Source organism: Herpailurus yagouaroundi, unplaced genomic scaffold (assembly GCF_014898765.1).
Source record: "Herpailurus yagouaroundi ecotype Mexico unplaced genomic scaffold, PumYag 569, whole genome shotgun sequence".
Classification (NCBI taxonomy): Eukaryota; Metazoa; Chordata; class Mammalia; order Carnivora; family Felidae; genus Herpailurus; species Herpailurus yagouaroundi.
In genome coordinates, this window is record NW_024412786.1 from 264295 (window position 1) to 277627 (window position 13333).

The 13333-nt window shown below is 53.1% G+C and overlaps 2 protein-coding genes across 15 annotated transcripts; one reads left to right on the forward strand and one right to left on the reverse strand.

Moving 5' to 3' along the window:
- Positions 1–351: 351 nt before the first annotated feature.
- BSCL2 (BSCL2 lipid droplet biogenesis associated, seipin) lies at positions 352–12497 on the reverse strand. Of its 13 annotated transcripts, none has more exons than XM_040466290.1 (12): positions 12349–12497; positions 9936–10141; positions 8199–8515; positions 6695–6776; positions 3153–3320; positions 1977–2111; positions 1698–1795; positions 1413–1554; positions 1189–1255; positions 935–1027; positions 753–833; positions 352–615 (listed from the first exon to the last, which is right to left on the reverse strand). In XM_040466290.1, exons 2-12 carry the CDS (start codon positions 10041–10043, stop codon positions 449–451), a joined length of 1458 nt encoding a protein of 485 aa, XP_040322224.1. In that variant the 5' UTR covers positions 10044–10141; positions 12349–12497; the 3' UTR covers positions 352–448. The 13 variants fall into 13 exon arrangements, with proteins under 13 accessions (XP_040322224.1, XP_040322225.1, XP_040322222.1 ...); XM_040466291.1 differs by lacking the exon at positions 12349–12497 and adding an exon at positions 12006–12342; XM_040466288.1 differs by lacking the exons at positions 9936–10141; positions 12349–12497 and adding an exon at positions 9162–9296 and having other exon boundaries at positions 935–1024; positions 3153–3296.
- Positions 10050–12062, forward strand: GNG3 (G protein subunit gamma 3). Of its 2 annotated transcripts, XM_040466316.1 has the most exons (4): positions 10050–10164; positions 10537–10758; positions 11177–11276; positions 11552–11680. In XM_040466316.1, the coding sequence occupies exons 3-4, from the start codon at positions 11178–11180 to the stop codon at positions 11678–11680; spliced, it is 228 nt and encodes a 75-aa protein (XP_040322250.1). In that variant the 5' UTR covers positions 10050–10164; positions 10537–10758; position 11177. The 2 variants fall into 2 exon arrangements, with proteins under 2 accessions (XP_040322250.1, XP_040322251.1); XM_040466317.1 differs by lacking the exons at positions 10050–10164; positions 10537–10758 and having other exon boundaries at positions 11178–11276; positions 11552–12062.
- Positions 12498–13333: the final 836 nt, after the last annotated feature.

The following is a 13333-nucleotide window of genomic DNA, read 5'->3' on the forward strand; positions in this document are numbered from 1 at the left end:
CATCCATGGCAGTCATTTCCTGTCTTCTGCCTCCCAATGGACGGAGAAAGGGAGGGGTGCACAGGCCAGAATGATGTAGCCCAGCTCTCCAGACCCGCCCTACATGATCCCCCTCCCCAGAGGGAGATGAAAGAATCACGTGGATGGAGTGGGCAGGATAGGTTTTCTCTCCTTGGACTTCCTAGGTTTGTGAACGGGAACAGCTGTACCCAAAACAGTCCAGGGTCTGGAGGCCTTTCCCACCGGCAGCCCCCAACAAGACAACCTCCTCCAATTCGGGGTGGCAAGGAGGATGCCTGGGGAACACAGCATTTCCAATGGCCTTGAATCCATTTCAAGGAGTCAGAGAAGCAGCTGGCATGAAAATAGTTTATTGGGGGAAGACACAGGAAAGGGAAGGGAGTCAGGTGGGAAAGGGCTGGAATGTGGGGACTCTGCCTCGTTCTCTTCAGGAACTAGAGCAGGTGGGCCGCTGTCGGAGACTGCCCACAGAGGGTTCAGAGCTGCCCAGAGTCTCCGGGGCAGGGGCAGGGGCAGAGGCAGAGGCAGGGGCAGGGGCAGGGGCAGGCAGGTTGGCCTCCGTCAGCAAAGCTGCATCTTCCCAAGAGCCTGAACCTGGGCCAGGGGAGGGAGAAACAAAGTTAAACCGGAAATTAACCAACCAGGGGCCCTTCTCCCCCAACCAATATAATGTCCCCCCTACCCACATGCCACCCCACTCCGCCTGGGCCCCTGTGCCGAGTGCCCCTCACCATCACTGGCCTCTGGCTCCAGCTCCTCCTCTCCAGTCAAGGGCTGCTGATCGGGTTTCTCCTCCTCCAAGAGCTGACCCTCTGCAGCCACAAGGGGAATGCAGAGGTCAGACCGGAAGAGGCTGAAGGGGACACCTGAGGAGGTGTTAGGAAGGAGGATGGGAGAGCTGCGGCACCCATACCTGGCCCTGGGGGGTCTTCAGGGCTCTCACCAACGTCCTCTGTGATGTCTGACAGCTGCGTTGACTCCTCCTGGCCTTGGGGCCCTGTGCCTCCAGAGTGGGGAGAGGGCAGGGGAGGGCTAGGGTGGCTGCACCCAGGCGACGCCTCCTCCAGCCTGTCCTCTGACCCTCAGCCCAGCTGTGGAGGGCCTAAAGCTTCACACTGGATAACACAGGAGTCCCCTCTCACCCAGCTCCCCAACCGTCATGCCCACCTGGAGGGTGGGCAGAGATTCTTCGCTGCACTGCCTTCCGGGAACGGTCTCTTTTCCGGACGTTTACCTGTGGAGGAGAAATTAGTGAGCAGCAAGGGTGTGCTTCCCATGCAGTGATCTGGGCCCTAACGCCCAAGCCCCATGACACGCCCCAGCCCGCCCCTCAGTTAAAGAAGGATCATGAAGTTGGGGGGCGGGGGGGGGGAGAGGAGGTCCTTTGTGACCTGCAGAGACAAGCGGTGGTGGGGCCAGATGCCCCCCCACACCCACTGCATGTAGCTGAAGAGCACGATGACGCTGAGGAACGTGAAGTTGCTGGCGATGCCGATGAAGGCACAGGTCATCGGGAAGTTGTACAGCAAGTACCTGAGGCAGGAAGTGGGCAGCGGTTACTGGAAAGCACCAGCCTCCCCGCTTCCCAGAAATCATTTCTGGGGAAGTTCAAGGCAGTTTCCCTTCAAGACAGCCCCCAGGGGAGCTGCGGAGGCCCCACTCGAGCGGCTCCTCACCTGAGCCCGGTGAAGTGGGCGTGGATGCGGAGGTAGGCTCCGTACATCTGGACGCGCTTGCTGTGGATCTCGATGATCGCGCCGGTGGTCGGCACATACTGCGGAGGGCGGGGCAGCGAGCGTCAGGCCAGGGTCCTGCTGCTGTCACTCTTCCCAGCCCCATCTGAGCCCCACTTGCAGCGTCTGTGGCCGCCCCTGCTGACCGAGCCCAGAGGCTCCTCAGGTAGAACTCTGAGCTCCTGGGGAGAGCCGTCTCTAGTCTTCCTTCGCCCCCCTTACCGAGTTCTCTCTGTATTCGGGGTAGAGCTCCACCTCCAGGAGCTGCTTCTGCTCTGCAAAGCCAAACAGCAGGAGGCTAGAGAAGACCAGTGTGTCAAGCATCTGGAGCAGGTTTGAGCGGTAATGCAACATCACCTGCCGGAGCCAGGGCGAGGAGGGGAGAGGTTGGGGATGGGTACCCCCAGACTGCCACCGCCCTACCAACCCCTCAACCTTCCTCGGGTCCCCTGCTCCCTCATTTTCACTTCCTACCATGCCCCCACCCCCCAAACAAGCCTTGGCCCAATCATTCCAACTGCTTGAGTAACATCCCTCCTCTCCTCAATCCACGTCTCCATTCCAGCGCAACAAAGGTCCCTCTTCTAAGAACTTCATGGGTTAAGCCCAACACGGTCTCTGATCTTTCCCCCACGCAGTTCTACGATCCAGAATAGACCCTAAGTTCCAGCGCTCCAGCTGAAGCATTTTTCCCCGTGTAGACATTCAGAGATACGCTTCATCACGTGGCTCTGTTGACAATTCATGTAAGAATGGAGTCTTGGGGCCTGGGTGGCTCAGTCGGTTAAGCAGCCAACTTCAGCTCAGGTCATGATCTCACGGTTCGTGAGTTTGAGCCCTGCGTCAGGCTCTGTGCTGCCAGCTCAGAGCCTGGAGCCTGCTTCGGAGTCTGTGTCTCCCTTTCTCTCTGCCCCTCCCCCGCTTGCTCTCTCTCTCTCTCTCAAAACTAAACATTAAAAAAAAAAAAAAAAAAAAGAATGGAGTCTAATATTTATTGCACGCCCACCATGTGCTAACAAGCATGGTACATTTCTTTAGCGGACCCTAACTGGTCTCGCTATGGGACCATTACTTTCATACCCAGTTAATAAGGCTTTGTAACCAAGGAGTTAAAGAAGTAGTCTCTCAGCTAGTAGGTTTCTGAGACAGAATGCCAGCAGACATCCGCCGGGCTCTAAAGAAGCCCATTTTGGCTCCCCTCTTCAGGCTTTGCCCCAAAGCTGGACGTGCTCATCAGATACCTGGGGTGTCTGTCTGGCTTGGTAAACTGACTCCTCATCCCGATCCTGATGTGTCTGTGACCTCCAGAGCTAGGATGTTTCCTCCTGGAACCCTACCCAGATATTCTGCCATCCGTTGTCATCGCCACACCCTCCCAGATAGGCCACGGACACTTACGGAGCGTGAAGAAGTGGAGATGATTCGGCCACCTCTGGTGTAGCATGAAATGGTGACTAAGAACATGCCCAAGTCTTGATTCACAGGGGACTCTGGCAGCTCAAGCTCTAAGGTGACGCGGTACGGCTGTCCATACATCAGCACCTGCCCAAGGTAGCCCCCATCTCTCTTCAAAAAAATTTGTTTTTAATTGTACGGTCTCTGTTCCACCTCCCCCCACCCCTCCGAATAGGGCCACAATCTCCCTGGTTAGCAGAGCAGAGCAGAGCAGGCCTCTCAGGGCTCTCATCCCAGGAAGGTGCTGCCCCCTTGTGGTGGCCAGGTCCCTCCTACTCCGGAGAGCTTCGGCATCTTCTGCTTTGGCTAAACCGCTCTCTGCTCTGTTCTGAGAAAGGCTGCGTCACACATTTCTTTTCCAAAAGTGAACCATCCTCTTGCCAACTGGGCCATCTGTGACTCAGGCCTCTGTCCCCGTGAGGCCATCCCCCTGGGCCCAGCCCGCCTTCACTTATATTATTAGTTAACCAAGCACCAACTCCCGAGCCACCTCTCAGTCTCTGTCACTCCAGATCATCTTTGTGTCACTCTGGGTCCTTACCTGGCTTCTTTTGGTGGAACCCTGAGACTCACAGTGGGAAGGCGTCTTCATTGGGATTAACCTCAAAAAGCTAAAGATTTGCCACCAAACGTACCCTAGTTTTTCCTGACCATTACTGTACTCTTTTAACCCTTTATTCAGCTCTCATCTGTAGCATGACCTCAGGGTGCATATACAAGAATCACAGGGACAAGAGTAAAGTTTCTGTATTTAAGGGAACAGATTTTTTTTTTTTTTTTTTTTTTGAGAGAGAGAGCGCACGGGGGAGGGGCAGAAAGAGAGACAGAGGATCTGAAGCAGGCTCTGTACTGACAGCAGACAGCCTGATGTGGGGCTTGAACTCACAAACCGTGAGACCATGACCTGAGCCGAAGTCACACACTTAACCGACTGAGCCATCCAGGGACCCCCAAAGGGAATGAATTTAAAAAAAAACCAAAACCAAAACCCAACCCATAGTGAATCACCTCCAAAATCCAGATATGATTGAGGGTGTGTTGAGCACTATCACTAAGGTAAAACGTGGAAAACTACTTCTCAAAGTCCGTTTTTATACAGATTCTGCTTTTCAGAATGAAGTACTATCTGTTGGAAAAAAAAAAAAAAATGGATTCCATGACATTCCTAGCCCCCAGAAGAGGCCTGATGAAGCCAGTTGCTTCACTGAATTCTTTGCAACATTATAGTACGTAGTTCTCAGGGTGGGTTGGAGGGAAATAGAGTGACTCCTAGCTTATGGGTAGGAGTTTCTTTTTGGGGTGATTAAAATGCTCTAAAATTGTGCTGGTTGCTTAAAGTCTGCATACACTAGAAACGATAGAACTATAGATTTTAAATGGGTGAACTGCACAGTATGTGAGTTATAGCTCAATAAAGCTGTTTCATATATGTTTTTATTTTTTATTATTTTTTTAAAGCTTACTTATTTTTGAGAGAAAGAGACACACAGAGTGTGAATGGGGGAGGGTCAGAGAGAGAGGGAGACATAGAACCCGAAGCAGGCTCCAGGCTCTGAGCTGTCAGCACAGAGCCCGACGTGGGGCCTGAACTCACAAACGGTGAGATCAGACCCAAGCTGAAGTCAGACGCCTAACTGACTGAGCCACCCAGGAGTCCCATATAGATGTTTTTAAACTAGTAATTCCGTCTAAATAAACATCATCTCCTCCAATGGGATCGATCCATGGAATTGAATGTCAGAATCTTGAGGATGACTCCACACCTTTCTTCACATCTGTCTGCTTGATGGGCAGATTCCCCTCCTGTTCCTCCTTTCCCACCCAACATTCACCCTTCCTTAAAAGGTCTGCTTTGAGCCTCTCCCTCCAATCCTTCACAACTTCTTCTGAAATGCAGAATCTGTATCGTACACTGTGCTACTTTATATAATGAATGAAATGATCAACCCGCTTTAATTACCAGGGACTACCCTGATTGGAGTCCCTGATATTGACATCCCCTCACCCTTCATCTTTCCCTTCCTTCCTCATCCAGCAGCCTCACACACAATTGTTTTAGGCTCTCTGAGCCACCATGTGGATCTCCACAATGCACAGCCACACAACTGTATGCACCATTTCAGGTGCAGATGTTCTGTGGCTTTGTTTCTAATTCCTTCTCGGTGTATTCCGTTTATTATTATTTTGAGCCACAAAAGCACACTGAATCAATGCCTTCACAGACGACTCTGTCATGATCTCCAAACTCCTTTCCCGGCAGGATTAAAATGAGAAATCTCTGCCTTGCAACATCCAACATTCTACCCCACTACTTTGAAATCTTCCATTTGGGACCCACTCACCTGGGACCCAAGGTAAGTGTTCTTGATAGTGTATGGCTCCCTGGGGGTTGACTGGAAGGAGGGAAAGGATACGCAATCTCCCAGGTTACTGTATTGTCAAACAAGTCCAGGCTAAACACCAATCCCAGGGGACCCCAGATGCTAATGCTTACACTCCTCCCTTCAGAGTGACCATTTATTTCTATCCTGTGTAAGTCAGTGTCCTCTCAAGAACCACTTTTAAAAGACACTTTCCAGGGGCACCTGGGTGGCTCAGTCAATTAGGCACGCAGTTGATTCTTGATTTTGGCTCAGGTCATGATTTCACGGTTCATGAGATTGAGCCCTGGGTTGGGCTCCGTGCTGAGCGTGGAGCCTGCTTGGGATTCATATTCATATTCTCTCTCTCTCTCTCTCTCTCTCTCTCTCTCTCTCTCTCTCTCTCTCTCTCTCTCCGGATTCATATATTTTCTCTCTCCTCCTCCTCCCTCCCTCCCTCCTTCCCTTTCTGTCCCTCCCTGGCTTGCTCTCTCAAAATAAATAAACATTAAATAAAGTTCTTAGTAAGTTCGACCACTGATTATTGCTAATTATGTTGCTAACGACTCAAAACACTCTGGTCATCAAAGACAATGTTGATGCTCCAAAGGTCCTTTTGAAGTGTTCAGGGATCCTACCCTTTCCAGAGCCTCCACCAGCTTGCCTAATATAAACAGGTGCACCCCCATTCTGCATTTCCCAGGGATTCTGGGTTTGTTGAAGTCACACTGGCATGCGGCCCATCTCCTGGCACAGTACCCTTTGTAATGGCAGGTTACACATATTTGTCAGCAGTTTCACAATCTTACATACAGGCTTTCAAAACGCTTGGGAGGTTTCCATCCCAGTCCAGTGACATAGCTGATTGGTTGATTCACATTCACTGGGGTCTAAGACACCTCTAATGGCTACAGCTTGTCTGAAATAATCTGAGAGAGCATCGCTAACATCTGCAGCAGGAAAATCCACACGCTTCAGATTTTACTTTTTCTTTAACCTCCTTTTCCTTGAGAGCCTTCCTCTTAGTCTCCATTACTCAATCCCTGCTCACCAGGTCTTTCTCAAGCCCTCCGATTTCAAGTCTTCAGAGCTCTAATGAAACCTCTCGTCGGCTCCCATACTCACCCGGTCACGTCCACCCTTAGCCAGCGAGACATTGGCAACAGGGAAGGAGCAGAGTAAGGAGGTGGAGGAATCACAGTCAGTCCTAGATGAGAATGGGGATGATACTCTGCTAAGTTAAGAGGGTCTGCCTTACCTGTCTGTACACTTCCTTGGGCCCCTAGGGCTCCCTCTTGTCCCCCATCCCTTCTTCCAGAACAGGCACCCTTCTCTCTGTCAGAGAGAGATGGAGAAGAAATGCAGCCAGGAGATTCAAGACACCTGAATGATTCTTTCATTCTCTTCCTGCCACCTCAGCTCATCTCCTCTCATTAGAGTGGAAATTCTTAAGCAGGACTCCATGGACACTTCGTTGAATAGTTTCAGACTCAAATGTTTCTCAAGACTCATTTGGAGAGCTTCATAGAAATGCGGATTCCTGGGTCCTAGCCCCAGAGTCTGATTTAGTAGTTCTGGTCTGGGGCCTAGTTTGAGGAAAGTCCTCCCAAGGAATCCACAGATGGTCTTAAAGAGGCTGACACTCCTCTCCAACTTGTAAGCAAAATTATACATGGGTGTGCGTATGTATATATACATATGTATACACACATATACACATATGTGTATGCATATATATATATATGTATATATATATATATACACACACACACATACAGATGTCTGTATGAGCTTTAAGTAAGTCCTACACCCAACATGAGGCTTGAATTTATGACCCTGAGATCAAGGGTCACATGCCCTCCCGACTGAGCCAGACAGATACTCCCTTGCATACATGTTTTTATAGCAGAAAGGGCCATAGCTTTCATGAGATCCATGCCTCCTAAAAGTTTAAGCAGCTCTGAGTTAGAAACTACAGTTCATGATCAGGGACTCAAGACGGGAGAGGGGGAAAATGACTTTGGACCATTGATAACAATGTCCTTGTCAGCATCTCTAGATTAGTCCTATGGCCCATGTTAAGAGAAGGGGAGAGAATTTGGTTAAGGCCCGTAAAATCAGAAGGAACTGAAGTCCCAGGCAAGAAGCAGGACTCTGGGACTTTAGGTACCTAGTCACTTTGTGTTTGCATAATCTCTACTGTGCAGGATTGTCAGGAGTGGGAGGAAGGCAACTTGTTGCTTTCCTAATACGTTCTTTACTGAAGGCTAGCTTAGTTCTGAGATGACTCGAGGGATGCGGTTGGCTAAGAGGTCTAGAGCGGCCCTGAGAGAGGTCTGATCCAACCCAAACAGAACAGACCCACAGAGTGACAGCCTAAAAGAGGGATTTTTTTTTTTCCTTCTTTTTAATCAAAGATTTCAGTAACCAGAGGTAGAGCTAGGACCTCGGAGCGCTACCAACCCAGAGCTCCCTCAGCCTTGGGCTGTGGAAGGTAAGAAATCATATAAACACACTGGGTTCCAATGTTCTCCTCTGTAAATGAGGGGGTTGAACTGAATAAGCTCTAAGGGCCCTAACAGCAATTCTCTCAAAGGATGACTCCACTTCAGGAGAAGACCCCTCTCACCTGTAGTAGAAATGCACAGGGCTGAGGTGGCTGACTGTCGGCATGTAGGAATAGTAGAAAGAGCCGTAGAGGAAGACAGACACCCAGAGCAGGAGAAGGATGGTACAGAAGAGCACCCCAAACTGCAGCAGCAGCTTGCGGGCACGACCCGCCAAGACGTGGCCCACCTCCTGGGCCCACAGCAAGGCGGGTACTGGTGGGTCATTGACCATGGCAGGGAGTGCCGAGTGTCTGGCCCCAGGTTCAGGCTTTGAGTTCTTAGCTGCTCGGTCACTTGGACGCCACCCCTGGCCATGGGATGAAGAAGCTGGTGGTTCCTGGAAAAAGACAGAGAGGGGGGAAAAATGGCTCTTTCCCCAGGGATGGTGGAGACAACAAGGACAAGTTTACTGGACTGGCTTTGAGGAACCAGAGATAGCTGGACACAGCATAGACTTTGTTTCATATGGCTTTTCTCCAAATGGCTACGCTTCCCAACCAATTATCCCTTCCCTTTCTTTCGCTGTGCTTTCTTCGCCCCCAGTGCCAGAACAACTTCGCTGAATTTGTCCTCTGGACACCTGATTCTGGGACAGGCTACCTTGACACTCATCCATAGCAATACATAATATACATAAAACGAGCACCTTAAAAGGCTGTTACACACGTGATGACACGTTGTCCACACTGCGAGGTGGCTGCACGGAGAGACTGCGCGACTTGCCTAAGGTCGTACAGCCGCACTGAGAGCCAGCTGCCTAAGTGCCGTCAGAACTGTCTCCCGAGTTTCTCCTCTCCCGAGCGCACAACCGCGCTCGCTCCCGGACAGGGCCGCCCTCCACGCCGGGCCGGGAGTCCTGCAGCCAACGGCCGCTCCCCGCCAGCACCCCTTCCGGCTGGCGGTGGGCGCGGCGCCCGGAGCCCCCACCTCACCGCGCCCCCAGGGAAACCAGCCCGTCCGCCGCCGTAGCTCTGCAGACTCACCAGCTCGCGGGCTGCCGGGGCAACGGCGACAAGAGACTTCCGCCTCCCGTGGCAGCCCCGCCCCCTCCCGCCGGCCGCCTTTGCGGCCCCGGGAGGCGGGACCTCACTCAGGGGAGGAGCCCGGCGCAAGGGGCGGGGTCTGCCGGGCGGCGGGTTTCCCACCTCGCGCTCCGCGCACAGTCTCTCCCTGCGGTCGGTTACCCAAACCAAAGAGGACAAGCGCCTTCCTTCAGGCCTCAAGATTTGCCCCCACGGCATGCTATGAGTCAGCAGCATCCCCCCCTCAGGCCGGCCCTCCGCCCACCTTCACCACCGGCCATTTAAACCCCGCAAAGGGGGAAAGAGGCGGTTATCCAGCTGGCGCTGATTTTTGTCGCCCACAGCTCCTTGCACCTGTAGGCGTCCTAGGCGGAGGGCACTGCCGGCCGGCCCCTATTCACGGCTGTGATAGTATTTCAGCTCCGTGTTTTGTCTCCAGCATTTGGGATCGACCTCCTCTGACCCTAACTAGACTCCCTCAGAGTCCCCACAGCGCACCAATCTAGACTAGATCTTGGCAGACGGTACCTTCTATTTTGTACATGACTCTTCACCCCGAATAACATCCCTCAGAGGGTGAGGTCAGTGTACGTCTTTGCATTCCACACAGCACCAAGCACAGCTCTGCAGGTCTGGGAAGTATTCTATCAAACCAATTCCCCCCACCCAAAACCCACCCAGGAAGCCCATCTGTTTCAATAAACACCCAATGACTCTCCCCACAATTCCGCCTACCTCTTCTTTGTCCGATTCTTTGATCTGGTATCTGCACACCTCTTTCCCCCCAGCTTCTTGTTCTTTAGGCATCTTCCTGACGTCCCTTGCCGCCCCTGGATCTTCCATTCGAATCACTTGTGGCTAGAATATGAACTGGTTGGTGATCTAGAAGCTGGTTACCTGTAGCTCATCACATTTTCCTGGGTATAGGGAATGGAGGGTCCCTGGGAAAGACAAGAAGATTCAGGTACTACATGCTATGTCAGAGCCGAGGGAGGAGGGAGGAGGGGAGGGCGACTGCCCAGCTGATGTCAGATTTTCAAATGAGCAGGGTCCCCCGCAGCCAGTACTGACTCCACTGCAGGGGATGTCACAGGTCCAGACCACCCCATTTAAAGGCGGGGGGGGGGGGGGAGAGTCGGCCTGGGCCTCAGCTCCTTCCAGCTCCTTCGTAGCCCAGACTCAGAATGCCTGCAATGGGGGAAGGGCAGCTAAGAGAGACCGTTAACAGTGGGGGTGTGCGTAGGGGCTGCAGTCAGCAGCCAGGCTCCCCCATTGGCCGGGCAGTTGGTATGCTCCAGTATCCGAGCAGCTCCTTCTAGCATCCTTCATCCTTCAGGTACCAGCGTCTGGGCAGTGCTTGAGCTTCAGGAACTGGGTCCAGCCCTCGACGGACCTCTGCCCTGACCCTCCCCAGTGGCCTTCTTTGTGTCAGCTGCTTCGGCTGCTGCAGCAGATACTTTCAGCGGCAACTCCCTGCAAGGTGGGGCACCCATCTCAGGCAGGTTTTGTGCACCCCACTGACTACTCCCCAGGGCTGCCACACTGCCTGTGGCTTCAGGTGAGTAGGGAGCATCCTGCTTTTCTCCCGTTGGGGCTCAAGGGGGCAGGTGGGGGTTATGTGCCCTCCTCAACAGGGCGGGGCTCTTTCTGGTTGAGGCTTCCAGAGCTGGGAACACATGGCTGGAAGAGCCAAAAAGCCTTAAATCGTTGGTATGTTTAATGATCTGTGGCCCAGGTCGTGTGGGAATTTGGGGGGGTATCTCATTCCACCTTCTCCATTTCCTTAGCCTGGGAAGACAGGGATGGGAAAGGCCCCTGGAGGATGGAGATACGAGAAACAAAATACTGGGCCACATGACCCCAGCCTTGTAAAGACAGATGAAAAATGAACATGGAGGGGGGGTGGTCTTCAGATAAGATTAGGCAGCACCCACCCACCTCCATTATGCTCCGAGCTATCCCACTCTTTTCTCCAGAATGAAAGGGGAGACCCCTGTGAACAGCACTATGAGTATTGGGCAAGCCCGCAAGATGGTGGAACAGCTTAAGATTGAAGCCAGCTTGTGCCGGATAAAGGTGGGTGGACCCTGGATCCTATTAGTTGGCCCACTTGTGCTGTAGGTCCCCAAACCTCAGGTTAAGAGATGTTTTCTTTCCTTGACTCCCTGCCATCAGGGGAGGAGTCTCCGGTTCTGTAAGGGCAGCCATCCCCTGGCCGCTGTCAGGGATGAGGGAAGAGAATACTGTCTTAAGGAGCCCTAGAGATGGCAAAAGATAACCCATTTGGGGAGGGAGGCTGCAGCCCCTCTCAGGGGATCTGGCTAACCATTCCCCTCCTGGCTGTGTCCCAGGTGTCCAAGGCAGCAGCAGACTTGATGACTTACTGTGATGCCCACGCCTGCGAGGATCCCCTCATCACCCCTGTGCCCACTTCGGAGAACCCCTTCCGGGAGAAGAAGTTCTTCTGTGCCCTCCTCTGAGTCGCCCGTCCCTCCCTACAAGCTCTTCACCTTTCCTCCTCCTAGGCCCTTCCTTAGGTCAGTAACTGTCGTGAGCCCCTGAGGGTCCCTGCATCCCATCCCTAGCCCTTGTCCAACCCTGTGAGGTTATCTGAAGCACAAGGCTCTCCGTCACCCCATTTCCTCGCCCACTTCGGCCGACCCCAAGTACCCCCTGACTAGGGGAGCCCCCCTTAGCTCCGTCCCCAGAAGGGCCGTCCGACTGCCAGCGTCCTGCCGGCTTCTCTCTGTGACCCGCTCAGACAATGGAGAGAGGGATGGGCCGGGTGCTTGCTCTCAGTCTCACCTGGAGCTATCAGAAGGGTAAAGCCATTTGAAGAATAAAGTCATCCAGAGTCTCAGAGGACAGCTCTTGTGTTAGCGTTCTTGGGGAGAGGATCATCAATCTGTAGATCTGGGACTGTGTACGGCAGGTGAAAGGCTTGCCATACCCAAGGAATAGGGTTAGTCAAATCAGTTTAGACACTGTCTAGGATCGGGGACGGCCTGGATTGGGGGGGATGGCGGGCGCAAGAGAGCGTCTCGAGTGGAAGAATTTAGTTACACCAGACACTCAGGGGGCCACGGAAAGCATTCACACCCCCGCGCGCGCGCGAAAGCACTGAACGCAAGTGAAAATGAAAACAGACCGAACAGGGCGGCTCTTGGGAAGGGATCTTGAGGGCAGTGGCAGACAGCAGGAACTCGGTAACGGAGGGGAGGAGCTCGGCCCCAGTTCCTGCGAAGGGGCAGGTTTTGCTTCTAAGATGGCCGCGCCCACAGTGGGCCCCTTTCCAAGATGGCCACCGCCATGGGATCCGCGCCAATATGGCGGCCCCACGTCACTGGGTTTCACCGTACAGGGCTTCCGAGCTATCCCCATACTTAAAATGGCGGCCCCAGGCATCTAGAGTTCTCAATATGGTCCCTTCTGTGTTCATCTGGTCTCAAAATGGCTGCCCCTGCCCTCGTCAACTCGATGCCCATTCCTACCCACCCCGGAGTCTCGAAGTCGACGTGTCCCCAATCCAGGTGAAGGCACACGGGTGACTATAAGCAAAGATCGTGGGACAAGGGGACCCCGGCAAGCACAGCGTAGCAGGCGCTGGGAGCGTGGATCTTGCGAGGGAATCTCGTTTCTACTGCTTGCCAAGCAGAGGATGTCTTTGGAGTGTAAACAGAAGTGTGAGGTCAATGCCCGGCGCCGTTCCTCTCAGGCGCCCTTCCTTGGTTGCCTCCTGGTGTCCCTAGGAGCTGGATAAGCCCGAAACTGTTTCAGTTTGGGCTTCCTGGTAGAGCTTACTATGTTCCCCTTTCCCTCTCAGACCCATTCGGTCACATCCGCTAGAAACAACGTCCCCGCCCCTCGTGTGCCTACCAGCCTTCGTAGTGGTCCCAGCATGCTGTCTGGCCAGATGCCAAAACTAAGGCTTAAGGTCTCACGAGCGCCTCCCAGATTCAAACTTGGCGGAGGTTTAGAAGCCCAGAATGCTCTTCTAGAAAAAAGCCTTTTCCTTCCAAGGGCGAACATATGGAGGTGGGACCAGGGCCAAGGCAGGTAAGGTAACAGTCCGAGGGTGTCTGCTTCTTATGCACTATCAACATCCCCCAAATTCAGGAATACATCCTAACCGT